This window comes from Mytilus galloprovincialis, chromosome 2, assembly GCF_965363235.1.
Source record: "Mytilus galloprovincialis chromosome 2, xbMytGall1.hap1.1, whole genome shotgun sequence".
In the NCBI taxonomy this organism is placed as follows: domain Eukaryota; kingdom Metazoa; phylum Mollusca; class Bivalvia; order Mytilida; family Mytilidae; genus Mytilus; species Mytilus galloprovincialis.
This window is the reverse complement of record NC_134839.1, coordinates 109481884-109505748: the sequence shown is the minus strand read 5'-3', so window position 1 is coordinate 109505748 and position 23865 is coordinate 109481884. Positions and strand designations below refer to the sequence as shown.

At 32.4% G+C, this 23865-nt stretch overlaps 1 protein-coding gene across 1 annotated transcript in view; it reads right to left on the bottom strand.

Moving 5' to 3' along the window:
- The window catches only part of LOC143065348 (uncharacterized), a 108484-nt gene that overhangs the window by 12789 nt on the left and 71830 nt on the right, over window positions 1-23865 (bottom strand). Inside the window, exons 58-72 of the mRNA XM_076238877.1 lie at window positions 22284-22458; window positions 20765-21039; window positions 19096-19251; window positions 16920-17097; window positions 15439-15587; window positions 13081-13573; window positions 12470-12678; window positions 11897-12083; window positions 10194-10364; window positions 8910-9308; window positions 8390-8540; window positions 7728-7861; window positions 3957-4045; window positions 3402-3585; window positions 1585-1696 (exon numbers count right to left, since the gene is read on the bottom strand). Of these exons, the coding sequence (XP_076094992.1) occupies window positions 1585-1696; window positions 3402-3585; window positions 3957-4045; window positions 7728-7861; window positions 8390-8540; window positions 8910-9308; window positions 10194-10364; window positions 11897-12083; window positions 12470-12678; window positions 13081-13573; window positions 15439-15587; window positions 16920-17097; window positions 19096-19251; window positions 20765-21039; window positions 22284-22458 (3062 nt within the window). The remainder of the gene's footprint in view (window positions 1-1584; window positions 1697-3401; window positions 3586-3956; window positions 4046-7727; window positions 7862-8389; window positions 8541-8909; window positions 9309-10193; window positions 10365-11896; window positions 12084-12469; window positions 12679-13080; window positions 13574-15438; window positions 15588-16919; window positions 17098-19095; window positions 19252-20764; window positions 21040-22283; window positions 22459-23865) is intronic.

Genomic DNA, 23865 nt, shown 5'->3' with positions numbered 1-23865 from the left:
ACTAAAAGTATTCGCACGCCGGACGACGACGACGACGACGACGACGACGCCAACGTGATAGCAATATACGACGAAAAATTTTTCAAATTTTGCGGTCGTATAATAACTCCGACATTTTTACATCTTTATTGTAGTGTTCTGCTCTAGATCTTCAAAAAAGAACAAAAGCTCAATTAATAAAAGTACTGGGTACCTTTATGTCCAATATCATTGCATACAGTTTTTTAAATTTCTATTTATAGTTTGAGTTCCACAATGTAAGGCACATTATATAGGAATATTGACCCAAATATTAAATATTATAATTACTGAACAGACAAAGAAGCTTTGTGCACAAGTAAAACTGTAACCCCACCCTTTTTTGTGCCTTTACCAAGTCATGTTATTGTTGGTATTTGATTGTACATGTCTATATTCTAGGATGAGTCAGGTTTTGGTGTGAACCTTTTAATGTATTATTTCTTCTTTTTATGAAAATGCAGCATCATAAGCTTTCTCTATTATGACCAGATTCATAGTAAGGAGAGGGGAAGTAACTTACATTAACTACACAGACAATACTCTCCCCTCTATATAAAGTTACTAACTTGTGATATATCAAATAATCATAATAATGACTTTACATTGTTTAAAGTTAATTTAACAAAATAAACAATACTTTCCCCTCTATATAAAGTTAATAACTTGTGATATATTAAATAATCATAATAATGACTTTACATTGTTTAAAGTTAATTTAACAAAATAAACAATACTTTCCCCTCTATATAAAGTTAATAACTTGTGATATATTAAATAATCATAATAATGACTTTTCACTGTTTAAAGTTAATTTAACAAAATAAACAATACTTTCCCCTCTATATAAAGTTAATAACTTGTGATATATTAAATAATCATAATAATGACTTTACATTGTTTAAAGTTAATTTAACAAAATAAACAATACTTTCCCCTCTATATAAAGTTAATAACTTGTGATATATTAAATAATCATAATAATGACTTTTCACTGTTTAAAGTTAATTTAACAAAATAAACAATACTTTCCCCTCTATATAAAGTTAATAACTTGTGATATATTAAATAATCATAATAATGACTTTACATTGTTTAAAGTTAATTTAACAAAATAAACAATACTTTCCCCTCTATATAAAGTTAATAACTTGTGATATATTAAATAATCATAATAATGACTTTACATTGTTTAAAGTTAATTTAACAAAATAAACAATACTTTCCCCTCTATATAAAGTTAATAACTTGTGATATATTAAATAATCATAATAATGACTTTACATTGTTTAAAGTTAATTTAACAAAATAAACAATACTTTCCCCTCTATATAAAGTTAATAACTTGTGATATATTAAATAATCATAATAATGACTTTACATTGTTTAAAGTTAATTTAACAAAATAAACAATACTTTCCCCTCTATATAAAGTTAATAACTTGTGATATATTAAATAATCATAATAATGACTTTACATTGTTTCAAGTTAATTTAACAAAATAAACAATACTTTTACCTCTATATAAAGATACTTATTTGTCATATATATATAAAATATCTTACAGTCCATTTGTATGCAGTATGGGTTCTCCCATTATACATGTAGTATTGTCCAGGTAAAATACAATGGAATCTCCTTCATCATCAACAGCCTCTAATAAATACTGTAGTGTTCCTAAAACATAAAAAGTCATTTTGGAATAAAATGTTGTAGCTTTAAACCTTGAAACAAATTTTCGATAAAAGCATTATAATTTTGCAGTAAGAGTATATTAAAGAATTGGCCAAATGTTTACTAGCCTGACCACTAGGACATAATTATAATTGATATATTTGATGTAAAATAGAACATGAATAAAAGTCTCTTTATAAATAATTCAAGTTGTCAGCTGAAGAGGTTCACAAATTTTTATCAAGATGAATCAAGCAAGGGAAACTAATAGAAAAGTAAGGATATGGGTATCCATCAATGACACAAAATAAGTACATGCACACCAAAAATACACAAAAATACTGTTCTTCATATCAAATATCAAATTCTCAACAGGGAAACTCAGGCTACAAACCAGAAATCAATTCCCAATTTTTAGAAATAGTGACCTTGGCCTTTAAACTTAAAATCATTTTGCTTCTTTGTTTCTTATCTCTCTATCTGTACAAATATAAAAAAGAAGATGTGGTATGATTGCCAATGAGACAACTATCCACAAAAGACCAAAATGACACAGACATTAACAACTATAGGTCACCATACGGCCTTCAACAATGAGCAAAAGTTCATTTCAATAAAACATTTGAAAGTCAAGTAACCAGTCAGAAAATCATTTAAGGTGCCATGGATCATCTGTATAATTTTCCTTAGATAAAATTTTCTCATACTTTGCCAAAATGAAGATTTTACTATGCTTTTTCAAAAATATAATAAAAAGTATGGGTCACCGTGCTATTTTTCAAGCTACAAGGTTAGATTGTTGATGAAAAAACAAGTTTTTTGTGAATAAAAAGAAATCTATGAGATAGAATTTAAAATAAAATATGAGATAATAGGTTTTATTAAATGCTTTAGGCAAACAAAAGAAACTAGATGTGTCAAAGCTACACGAATGGCCCTGTCTCAAAAATTTGAAAAATCTGCTACTTCAATAACACATATGGACACAAACATGATGGTAGTCTCACATATCAAAAATCAGCTCAAAATCTGGAGGCGTATAGAAAAAAAGTCTGTATAACTGTGATTTCCAACAATTTTTAAAGTTGTAAACCCTTAATTTTGGTAAAAATTAGCAGAGCGGAACAAAACTTAATCTTAATCAGTATCTCATCATGGTTAGCTCACATACCAAAAATCAGCCCAATATCTAAAAGAGTTTAGAAAAAAGGTCTGTATAACTGTGATTTTCAAATATTTATAAAAGTCCAAAGCCCCAAATTACAGCAAAATTTAGCCAAGCGGAATAAAACTTAAACTTGATCTGTAACTCATCATGGATAACTCACATACCAAATATCAGCCCAATATCTGAAGGCATTTAGAAAAAAAGTCTGTATAACTGTGATTTTCAACATTTTATCAAAGTCCAAAGCAAAGTTCACTATAATTCCAGAAAAAAAATTGAATTTTGAGAGTTATCTCCCAATAAAAGGGCAAGTTGCAATATTGATTATAAAAAGACAAATGTGGGGTTTTGTTTTAAACATTTATAAAGAATACAATAAATCTATTATTTTTCTTTAAATAAATAAACATTTTTATACATACATTGCAAATCTGTCTCAAAATTTGCAGATTTGAGCAAAGAACTAGACCAATTAAGTACTGCAATCCAAGATGGGGGTATACAATGAATCTATCTTTAAGAAAGTGTTTAGATATTTACCTTCATCCTCAACCATAGTAACAGTATTCGGACTGACCAATCTAGGAGGTGTATTGTACACTGAAGTTGTGACTGCAGACAACGAGAACTGGGATTCTGATGACAAGTAGTTAGGATCTGCTGTAGACCTCTTCCTTCGACGGTCATCATTTTGGTTCCTATTAGAACTACTAGTACTGCAAACCTAAATAGAGAATGTGATTAATGAGCTACCTTAAAGAACAAACTTAAATAATCTCAATAACATATTTTTTTTACTGTACATTCATAATTGTAAGATAGAAAATACAACTTCACAAGGCCGCCCTGGTAATAATTGCATTGATTTTGTTCCATTAACCATATTTGTTAGCCATGTATATTTATAAAAAAAAATCCTGTTCTACACACCATAACTGTTACAGTTCTATTTCCTTTGTAATATTATATTCTACTATAAACCATAATTATAACTGTCCTATTGGAAAGTTCAATTTCACTGATCATAACTGTAACTGTAACTATTATCTAAATGTTAACAGTACAATTAGAATTTGGTAATTATGTAACACTTACCATAACTGTTACTGTTCCATTTGCATTGGTAACCTCTGTTCCATCTTGGTCACCACAGGTTTTACCTGACAATTCCCACTGCTGCAGCTCTGAATTAAATAAAAAAAAAAATGTTCCAAAGGCAGTAAGTAACCTATTGGCATGTCTTTATAAATAAGTTATTCCTGTTTACTGTTTTATTCAAAACTAAAGTCACAACTAAAGTCATCAGCCCATCCAGTGAGTTACAATGGTGTGTTGTCTCTATCAGTAACTGAATCTACCTGAATTCCAGTGAGTTAACACCAGGGTGTTGTCTCTATCAGTAACTGAATCTTTACCTGGATTTAAGTGAGTTAACACCAGTGTGTTGTTTCTATCAGTAAATGAATCTTTACCTAGATTTCAGTGAGTTAACACCAGAGTGCTATCTCTATCAGTCACTGAATCTTTACCTGGATTCCAGTGAGTTAACACCAGTGTGTTGTCTCTATCAGTAACTGAATCTTTACCTGGATCCCAGTGGGTTAACACCAGTGAGTTGTCTATCAGTAACTGAATCTTTACCGGGATTTCAGTAAGGTAACACAGGTGTTTGTCTCTATCAGTAACTGAATCTACCTGGATTCCAGTGAGTTTACACCTGTGTTTTGTCTATATCAGTAACTGAATCTTTACCTGGATTCCAGTGAGTTAACACCAGTGTGTTGTCTCTATCAGTGACTGAATCCATACCTGAATTCCAGTGGGTTAACACCCTTGTGTTGTCTCTATCAGTAACTGAATCTTTACCTGGATTCCAGTGGGTTAACACCAGTGAGTTGTCTTTTAGTAACTGAATCTTTATCTGGATTCCAGTGAGTTAACACCAGTGTTTTGTCTCTATTAGTAACTAAATCTTTACCTGGATTCCAGTGAGTTAAAATTAGAGTTTTGTCTCTATCAGTAATTGAATCTTTACCTGAATTCCAGTGAGTCTACACCTGTGTTTTGTCTATTTCAGTAACTGAATCTACCTGGATTCCAGTGAGTTTACACCCGTTTGTTGTCTCTATCAGTCACTGAATCTTTACCTAGATTCCAGTGAGTTAACACCAGAGTTTTGTCTCTATCAGTCACTGAATCTTTACTTGGATTCCAGTGGGTTTACACCAGAGTTTTGTCTCTATCAGTAACTGAATCTTTACATGGATTCCAGTGAGTTTACACCTGTGTTTTGTCTATATCAGTAACTGAATCTTTACCTGGATTTCAGTGAGTTAACACCAGTGTGTTGTCTCTATCAGTAACTGAATCTTTACCTGGATTCCAATGAGTTAACACAAGTGTGTTTTCTCTATCAGTAACTGAATCTTTACCTGAATTCCAGTGGGTTAACACCCGTGTGTTGTCTCTATCAGTAAATGAATCTTTACCTGGATTCCAGTGGGTTAACACCAGTGAGTTGTCTATCAGTAACTGAATCTTTACCTGAATTCCAGTGAGTTAATACCAGTGTTTTGTCTCTATCAGTAACTAAATCTTTACCTGGATTCCAGTGAGTTAACACCAGTTAGTTGTCTATCAGTAACTGAATCTTAACCTGGATTCCAGTGAGTGAACACCAGTGTAATGTCTCCATCAGTAACTGAATCTTTACCTGAATTCCAGTGAGTTAACACCAGTTAGTTGTCTATCAGTAACTGAATCTTTATCTGGATTCCAGTGAGTTAACACCAGAGTTTTGTCTTGATCCTTAAATGAATCTTTACCTGGATTCCAGTGAGTTTACACCAGTGTTTTGTCTCTATAAGAAATGCATCTTTATCTGGATTCCAGTGAGTTAAAACCAGAGTTTTGTCTCTATTGGTAACTGAATCTTTACCTGGATTCCAGTGGGTTAACACCAGTGAGTTGTCTATCAGTAACTGAAACTATACCTAGATTCCAGTGCTTTAACACTCGAGTTTTGTCTCTATCAGTAACTGAATCTTTACCTGAATTCCAGTGGGTTTACACCTGTGTGTTGTCTCAATCAGTCACTGAATCTTTACCCGGATTCCAGTGAGTTAAAACTCGAAATTTTGTCTCTATCAGTAACTGAATCTTTACCTGAATTCCAGTGAGTTTACACCTGTGTGTTGTTTCAATCAGTCACTGAATCTTTACCCGGATTCCAGTGAGTTAAAACTCGAAATTTTGTCTCTGTCAGTAACTGAATCTTTACCTGAATTCCAGTGAGTTAACAACTGTGTGTTGTCTCTATCAGTCACTGAATCTTTATCTGAATTTCAGTGAGTTAACACTCGAGTTTTGTCTCTATCAGTCACTTAATCTTTATCTGAATTCCAGTGAGTTAACACTCGAGTTTTGTCTCTATCAGTCACTGCATCTTTACCTGGACTCCTACCAGAGTTTTGTCTCTATCAGTAAATATATCTTTACCTGGATTCCAGTGAGTTAACACCAGAGTTTTGTCTCTATCAGTCACTGAATCCTTACCTGAATTCCAGTGAGTTAACACCATAGTTTTGTCTCTATCAGTCACTGAATCTTCACCTTGATTCCAGTGAGTTAACACCAGAGTTTTGTCTCTATCAGTCAATGAATCCTTACCTGGATTCCAGTGAGTTAACACCATAGTTTTGTCTCTATCAGTCACTGAATCTTTTCCTGGATTTCAGTGAGTTAACACCAGAGTTTTGTCTCTATCAGTCACTGAATCCTTACCTGGATTCCAGTGGGTTAACACCAGAGTTTTGTCTCTATCAATAACTGAATCTTTACCTGGATTCCAGTGAGTTAACACTCGAGTTTTGTCTCTATCAGTCACTGAATCCTTACCTGGATTCCAGTGGGTTAACACCAGAGTTTTGTCTCTATCAGTAACTGAATCTTTACCTGGATTCCAGTGAGTTAACACTCGAGTTTTGTCTCTATCAGTCACTGAATCTTTTCCTGGATTTCAGTGAGTTAACACCAGAGTTTTGTCTCTATCAGTCACTGAATCCTTACCTGGATTCCAGTGGGTTTACACCAGAGTTTTGTCTCTATCAGTCACTGAATCTTTACCTGGATTCCAGTGAGTTAACATCAGAGTTTTGTCTCTATCAGTCACTGAATCTTTACCTGGATTCCAGTGAGTTAACACAAGAGTTTTGTCTCTATCAGTCACTGAATCTTTACCTGGAGTCCAGTGGGTTAACACCAGAGTTTTGTCTCTATCAGTCACTGAATCTTTACCTGGATTCCAGTGAGTTAACACCATAGTTTTGTCTCTATCAGTCACTGAATCCTTACCTGGATTCCAGTGGGTTAACACCAGAGTTTTGTCTCTATCAGTAACTGAATCTTTACCTGGATTCCAGTGAGTTAACACCAGAGTTTTGTCTCTATCAGTCACTGAATCTTTACCTGGATTCCAGTGAGTTAACACCAGAGTTTTGTCTCTATCAGTAACTGAATCTTTACCTGGATTCCAGTGAGTTAACACCAGAGTTTTGTCTCTATCAGTCACTGAATCCTTACCTGGATTCCAGTGGGTTAACACCAGAGTTTTGTCTCTATCAGTAACCGAATCTTTACCTGGATTCCAGTGAGTTAACACCAGAGTTTTGTCTCTATCAGTAACTGAATCTTTACCTGGATTCCAGTGAGTTAACACCAGAGTTTTGTCTCTATCAGTCACTGAATCCTTACCTGGATTCCAGTGGGTTAACACCAGAGTTTTGTCTCTATCAGTAACTGAATCTTTACCTGGATTCCAGTGAGTTAACACCAGAGTTTTGTCTCTATCAGTAACTGAATCTTTACCTGGATTCCAGTGAGTTAACACCAGAGTTTTGTCTCTATCAGTAACAGTATCCTGGTATGTGATCTGTAATGGTCCAGGCATTGACAGATGGCCAACAGGAATCACAGCAAAAGAAAACTGACTTTCATGTAACCTATAACATTTATACATATATTAGGTTTTGTGTTGAATTTTTATCTTATAACAGATTTTATATATTGAAAAGTTTTAGTTGATGTGCTATGACAGAGGGCTAAGGACTTATTACTTTTCTTGGAAATGATATGGGCTATCTCATATAAATTCCTACCTAACATCATTGACCTGATCAAATTTTGGTAGTTCCTCCTTAAACTGTTCTATTAATAACTTTAACAAGTATTGATGCAAAGTTACCTTGGAATGAACCTGAATATATATCTTCACTGTAAAAGATGAAGACACATGGAATGACAGTTATAGTGTATGACTCTTTCACTTTTGTGGTATGAGCATAAAAAATGCATAAATTCTAAAAATACATGAAACCAATTTCCTAGAATGATTATTTTACTTGAAAACTTATAAATACCTGCTGATGAGAATCAAGAAGAGGTTAAAACTTTTGTTTCATTTATACTAAAAAATAAAAACTGTCCGAGAATGACAATATTGAGTCAAACATTAATAAATATAAACCAACCTTTTATAGAGTATTCTATCCACCATATCTGATGTGTCATCAGGGTTAACTATGTAGGATCGGAACTGAGGAGACGAGTCTGAAGAATAACTAGTTGTCAGATCTGTGCCATCTAAAGGTTGTAGTACTATACTCTGTCCAGCTTCAAGTCCTTTGGTAAAGAATAAAGTTATGTATTTAGCTATTATAATTCAATATTAAACTGATAATTACCATAAATGAAGAGTTGCTATTATATTAAATCCTAAAGTTAAAACCATAATATCCCTGATCGGATATTTTGTAGCCAAATACTCTACGTTTTACTGATATCTTGTATCTAAAATAGAGTTTTGATGGCCAAAGATTATATTCCTTTATGATTTACTAACAGGATAATTCCTAGATCTGTGGGGAGGTTATAACATTTTTCTCTTTTTTCATTAGAAATTATTTTTATATTTTCAGGCATGTATCATCAATAACAATTAACACTTGCTTCTTTTTCAAATGTTTTCAAATAAATAAATAAGCATATTACCATCTGGTGATGTGATGAAAAGACTGTCCGCCACATTAACATTTCTCTTCTTTCTCTTAGATTTTATATCATGCTCCATCTCTATAGGTTCTCCACTGACTGAGGTCTTTAGTACTGCTTTATCATCCATCATGGTTACTGATCCCAATGATTTATTGTTACACAGGAAGGCATCATTACACGCACGTAGTGTAACAAACAATGTCCTTCCTGGTTCCATATGGAAAGCATTAGTAGTAATGTTAACCTGGTCCCTCCTCAATTCAGACAGCTTGTATAGTTCGTACTGGTTCATATACAAGGAACCATTTTTAATGACCACAGTACCAGATATATTAATGCTGACCCAGGTGCAGGGGAATATGTCATCGTTGTCCACTGATGATCCCATACATATATCTGATGAATATAAATTATAAAAGCATCGCTAATAATGTATAGTCTAACAGAAAAATCAAAAACATTTATCTGTTGAATAAAAATTATTAAAGCATTAATATACTGGTGTATGGTCAAGTAAAAAGTTCACAAACATACATCTGTTGAATGTAAAAACTTGATTTACTACATACTAATGTATGTCTAAGTATGATATCCCAAAATATACTTGTTGAATACACTATATTTGATGAAATATTAAATATTCTGGGGTGAGGTCAAATACCATTTCTTAAATTTTTACCAAATTCCCATTAAATATCAGTTCTTTCTTTATTGGTCAAAATTCTATTATGAGGTTAAGTTTTCTTACTTTAATTTCCTCTAATTTTTTTATTGTGACGTCACTAAAAAGGTGACCATACCTGATGACATCACATAGAAAGAACACATCTTTTTGCAGATCATTTGCAAATAAGGATTGAAATTGTTTATGTATCATGGTCTATAAATCATTAAAGAAACAAATTTCAATCACAAATATCATGGAATACAATATTTCTCAACTCTCAGTAGTTATATTTCAACTATGTAAAGAGCTTAGCAAGCTTGCGTTTTTAATATTTAAAAGTTTAACTGTCTGGTATGGAACAATTAAAGCAATTCCTCATTGATATGGTATACTATAATATAAACCTACCATATTTTGTAACAGACTCATCCTCACTCAGGGTAAATGTAAACCCGACACTAGTTGTATCAGTGCCACGTTTAGTGTACTGGATTCTATAATATAAAACTACCATATTTTGTAACAGACTCATCCTCACTCAAGGTAAATGTAAACCCGACACTAGTTGTATCAGTGCCACGTTTAGTGTACTGGATTCTATAATATAAACCTACCATATTTTGTAACAGACTCGTCCTCACTCAGGGTAAATGTAAACCCTACACTCGTTGGATCAGTGCCACGTTTAGCATCAGCTGGTGCAACAGGATGGTCGAAATCTTCTGCTCCAATAACGGTTGTGTTGATCAAATTAACATTGGGAGGTACTAACAAAGCAACCACACCTGTGGAAATAATCAATTTTACATAAAAAGGTACAAAGTTAGCAATTATGCCGGTATAAATAATCAAATTTACATAGACAGGTACTAAATTAGAAACCACTAGAAGTTCTGCAACTTCAACATTGGCCGCTCACTAACATTGGAGTCTAAAATTAATTCATGACTTCAATGGTTTTTTTTCTTTATTCACCAAAAGCTTTTTACAAAAAATGCAAAAATAAAAATCTTGAAGTCCATTAAAGGTTGCATTTCGGTAAATATAGACAATGCAATTTCCCATAGGAACTCCCTTTGAGGTTAAAACTGTGACACGTTTACTATGAATGTTGTGGAAATTATATCCTAGAATAGAAAGTTGATTTGCACTACTATTTTATTCAAAGGTCAAAAGATAGGGCTGTGCAGCATATTTTCAACATTTATATGCCCTGAACTTGTTAGAGTTTAAACTAATGCTTAATTTGTGTACTACCCATACCTTTACTTTTTTGCATACTTCAGAATTCATTTTTCACCGCAATAGGATGTTTTTTAATACTGGTTACAGTTTCAAGTTATGTTTCTATGAGATGAAACATAGAGATCATATTTGAGAACCAGTATGTCAACAAATCAAATTATCTATTAATATTATATATCTCCCCAAAAGAGGTGTGGTTTGGGAAACAGCTGTATTTTCAAAGTGCAACCTGTAGGGCAATAACATCTATAAAGAGTTGATTGACAATTTTGGTAACATTGAAATATAGTAGATTTTGGCCTGTTGATCAATCATAGCTTTCAAGAGAAAACTAAAATGCAAACAATTTGTATATACAGCTGTAATGTCATATAAGGGCAATAACTCCAATAAGGAGTTGACTAACTATTTGGCCCACATTGACATATATGTATATCTTATCTTGCTGATCAATTTTTCTGTTTAATTACTATCTATGTATTATGGAATTGGATTTCAAGATAAAACACAAACTATTAAGGTGGTACCCAACACTTTCACTAAAATTAATTTGGCTCGTTTAATTTTCATAAAATTTTGACAATGTATTTACTTTGACCCTTTAATAAAAATTTCAAAAATTTTGAACCAACCGTTTTGTTAGAAAAATTACACTGGTTATATAGCAGTTCGACAAACACCAATTTTGATCATTGAGAAGCTTAATATTCCCTTTACAAAACAACGTAATCAAAACATTTAGCTGACTTTACAGAGTTATCTCCCTGTAGCGTTAGGTACCACCTTAAGTATAGTTTTAAAAGTATTTGCAAGTTATCCAATTTTTTTTTTTTTTTTTTTTTTAGAAAAATTGACATCAAAGGGCAATTTATTTTAAAAATCTTATAAGGAATCAACTAAAATTTTTTAATGTACAAAATAATAGGTAGATATTATCATTTTAAAAATTTCTCCTCCAGTCAGATTTTCTCTATCCAAAGTGATTTTTAAATTAAATTATTCTTGTTCTTGTCAAAACTACTTAATTTTGGTGATAAACAATATTAGCGTGACAAGACTTTGTTTTATATACCTATATGGTCATTCCATTCAGCCATTTGTCCCCCACCATTCACACACCTGATGGATGCATAGTATGTATGGTTAGTCTTCAGAACACCTTCCAATGAACTGTTTATACCTAACTGTTTAATACCAACAGATATATATGGCTGGATATCTTCACCTCCAATTGATGTTCCTATAGCCCACATATTCTCCTTCAAATAATATCGTATGATTATTTTAATCATTGAGTTTAATTTTTCTTTGTATCAAATTTGACTAGCTAACTTAATAGATTATTTTATTTATTTATCAATAAAACAATTTCAATATTTTACCAATGTAAGGTCCAACCATTTCCTTTTATCATATGTCCAGTCTTCACCAAAATCTATACCAATAACTAGTCCAAAGATCCATATTACAACATTTTTCTTATGTGTCTTAACAAAGTTTTGCAAATATTGTCCAGGATAATAATTCTTTATTTAAAGAGGGTTACACAGTTAGCTATGAAGCAAATCTTCCCTGAGGCCCTCATGAAATACATGAGGATAGCCTCAAATTATCATTAAAGTTCCCTATAAGTTTACTACTGTACCTTAATCATACTCTGTTCATCATAACAATACCAAAAAGCTTTAATGGTGTCATTAGAGGCCTGATATTTGACAGGAGTGAACTCCCCTTGGGTGACATCAATGTAGATCTGGTTCATAATGTCTGAATCAAACTGTGGAGGGGTTAGATCTACATAGAAACCATCAGATGAAGCTCCAGCTGTTAGTCCTGATCCAAGGACAGCTCTCACTGTAATTCAAATAAAAAAAAATTCCAAACCAAAACCATAATATACAATATAAAATACAATTTATCAATAGAATAGATCATAACAGAAATTAATTCCTGATTAAACCTTAAAAAACTATTTTTTTCATGGCTCATATATTTGGTAAGACCCATTGTGGACTTCTGCTGTTTTCTGCTCTTTGATTGGGTTATTGTCTGTCTGACACATTCCCCATTTCAGTTCTCAATTTGAGTATAATCATTACCTTTGACAATATAGATGAATATGTTTGAAGAATTTTAAAACTATCTTTGAGAATCAAATACTGGTTCAACACACTGTACAAGCCTTATATTGTATAAGTAATTAACAGTATCCTTAGTATAGTTTTTAATTACATTTGCACTTATAGTAACAATTACCTGTTAGATAATAAGCTGCAGTCTTATTATACTCATGACCTGTATTGTTTTGATCCACTATATAGGGTTGTAGGTAAAGGTTGGTCAAGTTAAAGGTCACTTTTAAATGTTCCTCTGGATCACAATTAGAGTCACAGTTATATTTAGAACATTGATTATAACATGGTATACAAGGTCTATAGACCTCACTGAAGTCAGATATATCTGTGGTCAGTTGGTCTGTTCCTATTGCAGCCTCATATTTTATAACTGGGTTTGTACCTCCTCTAAATGGGTTTCCATAACGACACAATGATCCAACCTTAGGAGGCATGACCAAGTTTTTAAAGTATGCCTTAGTGGAGAAGACATTAAATAAGTCTGTTATTTCTGGAACATAGTTGTTACGGTTCCAAACGTGTAGTACAAGTTTAGTAGATATACTTGGTGGTTCTATACCACATATCTCTGTTAATTCACCATCATCCACAAACACAGTTATACACCAGTTAATCTATAATTATATAATGCAGTTACTGTAATTTCTATCTGTACAAAAGTATATAAAAAGTAACAAGCATTTTTCAAAACTTTGACAACCTTATTCTGTAACAGATCTTACTTGAACATGATCAATGTATGCTCTTAAGGGAATGATAATTGAATGATCTGTATGATTGACTTTTGTATTCTGAAATATTTCAATGGATTAAAGTAAACTAGAGGCTCTAAAGAGCATGTGTCGCTCACCTTGGTCTATGTGAATATTAAACAAAGGACACAGATGGATTCAAGACAAAATTGTGTTTAGGTGATGGTGATGTGTTTGTAGATCTTACTTTACAGAACATTTTTGCTGCTTACAATTATCTCTATCTATAATGAACTTGGCCCAGTAGTTACAGTGGAAAATGATAGTAAAATTTACAAATTTTATAAAAATTGTTAAAAATTTACTATAAAGGGCAATAACTCCTTAGGGGGTAAATTGACCACTTTGGTCATGTTGACTTATTTTTGGGTCTTACTTTGTTGTACATTATTGCAGTATACAGTTTATCTCTATCTATAATAATATTCAAGATAATAACCAAAAAAGTCAAAATTTCCTTAAAATGACCAATTCAGGGGCAGCAACCTAACAACTGTTGCCCGATTGGTCTGAAAATTTCAGGGTAGATAGATCTTGACCTGATAAACAATTTAATCTATGTCAGATTTGCTCTAACTGCTTTTTTTTGGAGATAGAAGCCAAAAACTGCATTTCATCCCTATGTTCTATTTTTAGCCATGGCAGCCATCTTGGTTGGTTGGCTGGGTCACTGGAGCATTTTTAAACTAGATACCCCAATGATGATTGAGGCCAAGTTTGGTAAAATTTGGCCTAGTAGTTTCAGAGGACAAGATTTTTGTAAAAGATAACAACGACGGACGATACCGATGCCGGACGCCAAGTGATGGGAAAAGCTAAAAGCAAAATTGATACTTACAATTACTTGTAGATTTATTCCATTTCACTGTTAATCCGTAAGTATAAACTATGAATGTGTAATTTACATTTAAACAAATTCACACTTACGACTGGTCATGTATACTAACATATTTTATTTTACACAGTATTTATTTCTTCTTAAAATAGGCGCATTCGATTGGTTTTATTGAGTGGTAAATATCCATTGATTTGATTCTTAAAATTTATATGTAATTTATTTTTATATCTTCATGCTAAAATAATATTTGGTTAAAGTCAGATTTATGTAATGTTCATACATGTGTATATTTATGTATATATACTAAATTGAAAAACTTGTGTCTAATCTATTTGTCATTGTTGAACAATAAAATATGTTTAAACTAAATTCAGAAATGATTGCATGCATTCATTATTGCGATTTTGTCATTTTAGCCTTAAACCCTATTCTAATTTTTACAATTTTGAGAAAAATCCCGTTTAATTTATATAAAATATTTCAAAATGTGAATTTAAATTATTGTGTTTACAACTCTGTTGCATTTTTCGCAATAATTTCTGAATTTACAGTATAGTGATTATATAATTTATACAATTTTGCATAATCATATAAAAATTTAAACATGGACATTTTCATTTAAACTCTATATATTTTGCCTTATTCTTTTAATTTGTATACTGTAAAAAAGAAAATTGACAAGAATCATTTCTATGGCTAAAAGTTCTTTTTTATGTTTAAAAAGCAAGCATCTTGAATGGTGGTGAATGTCATATATGAAAATTAATTTTTTTTTTTATAGATGTAGGAAGATCTGGTGTGAGTGCAAATGAGACAACTATCCATCCAAATGTTATGTCCGCATGATGAGAGAATTATTATATTGATAAAATGATGATTAAAAACATACACTGATCTCATCATATTTCTGGGGAGTAACCATAAATTTGTAGTTGTGATATTCTGTAGTAGGGTCAAAGTTCAAGTCCATCTTTGTTTTCATCAATCTTTGGGTGTCATTATAAGATCTACACCATGTTACAATATGAGGGGTTGAACCTAAAAACAATAAATACAATTAATTCATCAACTCACAATTTAAAACACTGTTAGAACTGATTTGATTTGATCTAAGCACTAGTACTGTATACAAGGATGCTCTTTGGTTGATAGTTTTTTAAGCCTCAATTATACCAAATCCAAAACTGGTCAATCAAGTCATATCCTTTGGTGTGAGTGAGCTAGCTTTTCTGATTTCTAGTGGAAGGGGTGTGCTAGGATGTAAAATTTTGCCCTGCATTATTATTTTTTAGCTGTTATCTCTGGCCTGCCTTTTTATTTTTCACTCTATTCAGTTCTGCCTTTTTTTGTTAATCCTGACTTTTTGTTCATAAAATGTCATCCAGCCTTTTTTGCCAAATTGCTTATTGTCCTTTTTTTTTATTGAACACATTTCATCCTATCCCCCTCCCCCCACCTGTTGTAGATATTAAAGGACCTTCCAGTGTATATGATAAAGGTTTGTCATAATATTGAAACTAAAACATGACTCTGTTTACAAAGCAAAACTTTTAAAAGCATCATATCAATATACAGGGTGGTTCCCCTCTTATCTTATGTTCTAATTACTCCAAAGCAAAAATAATATTCAATTAAGGAACCTTAGTAGGCAGGCTCACATACCCCACGTCACTACATTGTCACTGGACAAATAAAATAACTGTAAGAAAGAAATAATTGAATCATAATTTGTCGATATGCACATCTACATAGTATGTCCTTTATTATCTACAAAGTTTCATGAAATTCTGTTGTGTGGTTTGAGAGGAGTTGTGATGACAAACTGTTTGAGTAGTATATTGAGGCTCATAAGTTTAAAGGGGCATAACTCCTAGAAAAAAAATGAATTTCCTGTCGATATGCACATCTACATATTATGTCCTTATTATCTAAAAAGGTTTCATGAAATTCTGATGTGTGGTTTCAGAGGAGTTGTAATGACAAGAACAGGACTGACAGATGTACTGACGGACGGCCTAACAGACTGAAAGATGGGTCAAAAACATTATACCCTCCGCAACTTTGTTGTGTGGGGTCTATATATAGGAAAGAATCTTGATATCAATAAATGAAAAATATTCTTTTCTGTTAAAAACAAGAAAAAGGCCTGCACACATCATATGCCTTTCCATATATATAGAATCGAAAAGAAGGAGCATGTTACCTCAAATAACTGTTTTATAATTTACTACACAAGGTAAAATTGTTGGTTTATCCTTATTTAGTTTCTAAGAAATAAGCTTACATATAACCCCTTATAACATCACAAAGAGAAACATGCATATTATGACCTACTAACTTGTGACAGATTCATAGATAAGACATAATTACCAGAATAGATCTGTATTCCACAGGATGTCTGCGCTGTAGGACGTGTGGTGTCTATAGGAGAGGTGACCTCAGACCCATCGGCATTGTTTACTATATCATATGGTGGTTGTGTTACAAGAGAGGTAATTGTTGTTGATTCTGTATTGTTGTACTCTGAACAGTTACACATCGAACAACCCTGTAATTATTTCAAACTTGCTATACAACCATTGCAACATATTCTTGCAAATCTTGTGACAAAAATATATTTCTTTATGCATGACAAAATCATATTGATTAATTTCAACTCACATGAAAATTAAAAGAATTAAAATCTGGATGATGTCATTATTATTATTCAGTCAAAACTGTTCTAAAGGTCACCAACTTCTTTCATGAAAATCATAAATACTGCCATTATATTGCACACTTAACTTTAGGATAAAATTTCCACAAAGAAATATGAAACACAGTTGAAATGTTTTTACTGTAAATATAAAAAAACCAACCTACAAGATTATCTTTGTACAGCCAAATTTTTAGAAAAATAAAGGTTATTCAAGAGGGCAACTGAATAAAAACAAATATTGGTTCTTCAAAAAATAATAATTTTTGTCCATAAACAAATTCATTTCCATGTACTTGAAGAAGCTTTTATATACTGAGCGACAAAAGAAAGGATACACTTTTATTTTGTTAATATTTTTAGAAAAAAGTAAAGATATAAAAATGAAACTTGATACACGCATTAATTAGGTAAATTTACATCCCATACATATTGATTTTTTACCTGTACAACAATTGAGTTCTTCACAGTTTTTAAATTCTAATTTTGGGAAATTTGCACGTGCAGGGAAATCTGTTAGTAAAATTCGACTTAATTTGATGTTGTTCAACACCTGTTTCTGTATCCAGTCGTAAGTTCACAAAATTTCAAGAAAATATTTCAAAATGACCCGTCTTACAGGAACGTGCAATTGGCATGATTCAAGCTGGCATGGGTATGACTGAAGTGTCAAGAGCAATTGGCTGTAAACGTTTGACATTTATAATATCAGCTACAGCAGAGATTCCAAGGGACTGGATCTACGGCGGATCAACCTCGGTCTGGGCGGCCATGGGTAACAACAGTTATTGACTACAGATTTATTTGTATACGGCATTTGTGGGATAGGTTTATGCCTCCTCGGGGATGGACTGGTGATGTACAGGGCAGACGTATCAGTGCACAAACAGTCTATAGAAGACTCTTGTCTTTAAATCTTCGTCCTAGACATGCTTTTAGGGGACACAACGACACAGACAAGAGCGTTAAGATGGTGTCAAGCTCATTTACGATGGAGACTCAATAATGAATGGAGCAATATTTGTTTTCTGATGAGTTCAGATTCACTCTCCAGCATTCAGATGGTCGAGCAAGAGTTTATAGACGATCAGGTGAACGATTTGCAAATTGTTGTGTCCAACAGCATGACAGATTTGGTGGTGGTAGTGTCATGGTTTGGGGTGGCATATCTACACGCAACCGGACTAATCTCGTGATAGTCAATGGAACACTTAAAATGTCCAACACTATAGAGATGAAATTCTGTCAACGGAAGTGGTTAATTTCATTAACAGATATGGACCTGGAATAATATTGCAGCACGACAATGGCCGTACCAACACTGCTTGTGTTTCAAATGCCTACTTGCAGCAACAAAACATTAATGTGTTGCCATGGCCATCACATCTCCTGACATGAATCTCATCGAGCAAATATGGGATGAACTGAACCGCAGAGTTAGCTCAAGGCAACGCCAACCTGTTACACTACAAGAATTGTCTCAAGCATTACAACAGGAGTGGAACAACATGCCTCAGGCTACAATTTCCAAAATTGTCTCGTCTATGCGACGAAGGCTTCAAGGCTTCAAGCAGTAATAAATGCCAATGGTGGACACACGAGATATTGACTTTTCAAACTGTAAGCATCGGATGAAACATACTGTTATTTGAGATTTTTGATCTCATCTGTTGTTTTTGGAATTGTGCCAAAACTGTTACTCCACTGTACTTTATTTTTTAGTATGCATAATTCATTGTCAGTTATTCATACATTTGATATTGTTAATTTTATTGTAAAACCTATTTCTTGAAAAATTGATAATAAATAAGTGTATCTTTTCTTTTGTCACTCAGTATATAATAATCAAACCTGAGGTACAGGATTCTGTAAACAGCAGTCACATATACTTTGTGTCCAGTCCTCCTCCTCCAGGTAGTCATATGTAGCTATTTCTTCCTCTGGACCATCCCATAACATTATACCTGTTACTGCAATACCTTCCCCGTCAGCAGCCTTCACTGATATCTGTAATAAACAGTCAGAGCTATCATCTAAGTGATTTTTTTTAAATTTTACAGTTTGTTCTTATGTAATATGTGTTGTTACATCACTGTTCCAGGTTAGCCTAGGAGAAGGGGAGAGCTCAAACATGTTAAACCCTGAACCCTTCTTTACGTACATGTCCCAAGCCAGGATCCAGCAATCCATTGGTTGTTGTTGGTTGCTGTCTATTATTTGAAGTCTATTTTCTTTGTATAGAACTTCAATAACTTATGGTAGACCAACTGACACTAAGCGTTATTACAAGGGATGGCAACAAGTAATCCAGTACTTGGGTACTCACTTGGAAGGCTGAGTACTCGAGTTTAATTTAGGTACTCGGATACAAGTTCGTTTGTCATTTATAAATATTGAGATATATCTCCTTACATTTCCCCACACATTTGTTCTCTATGAAATATCCGTTGTAATACTAGTAAAAATAATATATTTATAGATACGTTTATCCTCAGACTTCTATGTGTTATAACTTAGTCACTGACTCAGGTTTATCTATAATAGCAAAACATGTTTTAGCAGTACTAGCATAGTCTGTTCTTTCTGAGAATTTTTTTTTGTGTGAATGACTTGTATCAAAATTTAGAAACAGACTTTCATCGGCAGTCATGGCAGTTGTGCGTCAGATCATATTTCTGAATAAGTAAAAAATCAAAGTACCCTGTGGTGAACCCTACGCAACTAATTAGAGACATATGTAATTTGACCCAAAGTTGGTCATCAGGAGCAAAAAGCGTCAATTTTTCTGATTTTTCGTCCTTTCTCTTGACCCAGAAGACCCAGGGATGCTGGTAAAGGTATCCAGCTGTAGCCTGCGTGTAGAGTGGACCCTAGTTAATGAATTGACCCCAACAGTTGTTAGGTCAGAGTGAATCTGATCTTGGTTCTGCAGTCTACAGAAGGTCATTTGGACCCAAAATACTGAATTTCACGATTTTTGCTGATTTCTGACTGGACCCAAAACCGGAAGTAGTTGTTTCCTATGCGTATTTCAATAATAATAATGATCAGTAGTTATATGGCCGTGGGTTTGCACTATTTTTGCAAGTTGTGTGCCTCTGAACTTCCTGTGTAAGATACAGATGTGAAGCCGACCCCTCCAGAAAAACGAGTTTTAGCCAATTTTAATTTTCCAAGTCCGTATTTGCGCTCAAAATGCTACTTATACATGAGAAACGTGAATATGGATAGTCTCAGGTTGACTGAACATGCATAACTTTTAAAATAAGTATCATAAAGTGGACTTCTAAAAGTATGGAACGCCATTGGAGCCAAATAACGGCTTTAAAGATTTATCCGAGTACCCGAGTATCAAATTACCGATCCTTTGAAATCCCTACTTATTAAAAAACTTCAAAAGCTTGTCTTAAATAATAACATATTTGTTTGCCATTAGCCAAATCATTTGGATTAAGTAAATATATAATTGATTTGACATCATCAACTATAATTCATCTATAATCAAATATTGCGTGATTACCTGGTAAGTACCACCATTCTCAAAATCAGCTGTTCTATAATAAGATCCAGAAAACATCCGTTCTTTCTTTACATCTCGTGCTAACTTTATAGACACTGCATCATCATATACTAAACTTCTTACATTCTCCTCTCTGTGTAGGAGTGACCAGGGCTGACCATTAGGATCTTTTAAACCAATCTGCTTTAGTATTTTCCATCCTGGATCATTGACCATTGATATTGACTGAGTTGGACATGGTAGACCCTTTGGTGTAGCAAGATGAATAATTGATCCTAGAAAATGATAAATAGTACTGTAAAGGTAGTACTTACTACTTTTACATAGGTCCCTGGTTTTAATATATGTGATAACATTCCCTGAAATGAACTTAATGAACACTGTACAACCAGTGGCGTAGTTAGACTTATAATGATCTGCAAGCAGAAGTTGGTGAGGGTAGCAAGGCCAAAAAATGTTTTTTGGACCTTTTTTTTCAATATAAGAAGTGAAGTATGACACAATTGAGTGTTTTGCTATATATAAAATCAAAGATCTAAAACTGACTAGAAAAAATCTAAAATATTTGCAATGCTGAGACGCCAATTTATTATGTTTCAGAGAAAGAAAGGGCTAGAGAACTGGATATCTCATGACATATATGTTAACATACGAAAACAAAGCAATTCCAGCAATCATTTTTTAATTTTGTAATTTATGAATATGACGTTCGTATGTAAGCCTGAAGTTAACAACAGAGGTCCTTTATTAGAGTAACATTTTCGTTTGTCTAGCATTCATTTTTAAACATGTCAATAACTACTTTACTCTGTAATTATCACTCATGAATTTCAGTTGGATAATCAAGATATATAATACCAAAAACTCCTAGAATGTAAATGCTTGCTCTAACATTTAGACTTATTTACAAATAAAATTTTCAGACTATTAAGGTGGCTCGGGCCTATTCATATAGTTTCTATCTGAATTGTCGTATTTTTTGTTATTTTATTCTTTACAAAAAGTGAATCAAATTGGTCGAATAAAAATAGGGGGTCACGTACCATTTAAGCTAAAAATTTTACTTTAAAACAGGTATAAAAAAGGGACTATCAGTTTTCAATGAAATGATAGGGAAAATAGAGGTGTTGACATATTTTTATCGGAATATCAAAGAAACGTTCTATGACACTTGGTCCAAAGCTGTAATATAAAAATAAAAAACCTAGGTCACCGATAAGGAAAAAAAATATTTTGCTTAAAACCCAAATTTTGGCGGGAAAATGGTGAAAATAGGAGAAATGTCATTTTGAGCCTTTGCACAGATACACATAATAACGATAATATTCTTTTAGTGACATAACTACAATGATTTAACATTTCTAATCAATCAAAATATTAAAAAAAATAATATCAAATTTACAACACATACTTTTCATGTGCATTGTAATTTGTGTGTGAAATTATGCGCAGTCTATTCCCTTTTTTTCACTTGTAATATGACTTCTGCCAGTTTCATAATAATTGTCTGCTAATTTACCTGTTATAGTTGTTGATGAACTAAACCATACTCTATCTTTTAAAAAGTCAGATCCATCAACAACTTTTCCTGCTGTGGGGGTTGACAAATCATATAAAATTGGTGAAGATTCTTCATTAATAGACAGTCCAGCAAGGTTACTCACTCTGAATTTTACAATGTATGGGATATTTTGCTGCAATAAGAAAAAAAGTTAAATGATTTACAAAAGAATGAATGGAGGTGTGGAATATGCCTCAATGGCACAACAACTGAAAGTGGTCCACATACAAATAAGCCAACTTACTAGGTAATTTATTTGACTAACAGAAAAAGTGAAAATAAGCCAAGTCAGGATGATATATATTGATTGTGACATAAAATTGTAAGGTATTGTCATTTGGGAGATATATTCTAGATTTTTAACAAAAATTCCCAAATATTTAAGGATCAATGCACAAGTGGAACTTAATCAATTTTTCTTTGCCAGTGAACAAATTAAATAAAATACATTTCCTCTGTGAATATCTTTTGGGTGATAGTTGTGTTCTACATATTTTATAATCATGCACAAGTCAAAAAGTAAAGATTGTTAAGTTTTGTAATTTTACTGAATTCACTATAGTACTAAGGCTGCAGTAATCAGTATAAACAAGAACTGTAATGTTTTATTGCGAACCCTATGATGGTTTTCCATAGATTCACCTGCAAGTTACATGTCGATTTAAACTTTTGGCAGTTCTATTGTCCCATCTAACAAATACAACAGGTATTGTTCTCTGTGTAGTTTTTTTGATGGGACCTTTAAATTTCTTCTAGGAGAAATATATCACTCATTGATTAATTTACCTGACCAAAAAATTATCTTCTTTTTTATTGAAATACTTCTATAAACTCACATAAACTGTATGCAATATTATATTTGTTCAATATATCATTAATATATTTTCAATCTGTTCAATATATAAAATCTGGTTTAATAATAAAAAGTTTATTTCAGACACATTTTTTAGTATTTTCCAATGAATTTGCATGTTTTTGTTGTTTTTCATTTAAAGACTTATGTTTATGAAGACCTTAATTTAAAAATAATAATATTGAAATTTTAATTTTTCAAACACACAAAAAAAGTGAATATTTGATCAGAAATCAACTTTTAATTTTTGAATCAGTATTAATATTGAACACATTAAAAACGAGTTATTGGTATTGAATAAATACAACACCACATGCAGTTTTGTGAGTCCTTACTTAGTATTGGTTAAAGTATTTTTTCAGCATTGACAGTTCAATTTTTTGTTCAGGTAAATTAATCAATGAGTGATATATTTCGGTGTGTTCCCATTTCGCCTTAGTTGTGAATTCCAGGTAAAAAAGGTAAAAAAAATACTAAGGCGAGATGGGAATTGTACTAAGGCGAAATGTGAATTTAGATGAAAAAATTAAATAAACAAATTAAAGCTCTATGTTTTTATAACAATATAAACATTAAGTAATTAGGGATTTGTGTCTCTTGGATTATTATTTTAACATTTATTTATAAAAAGACACTTTATGATTTAAAAAAAATGTGATTTTAGAAGGGAAAAAAATCTATAATTAA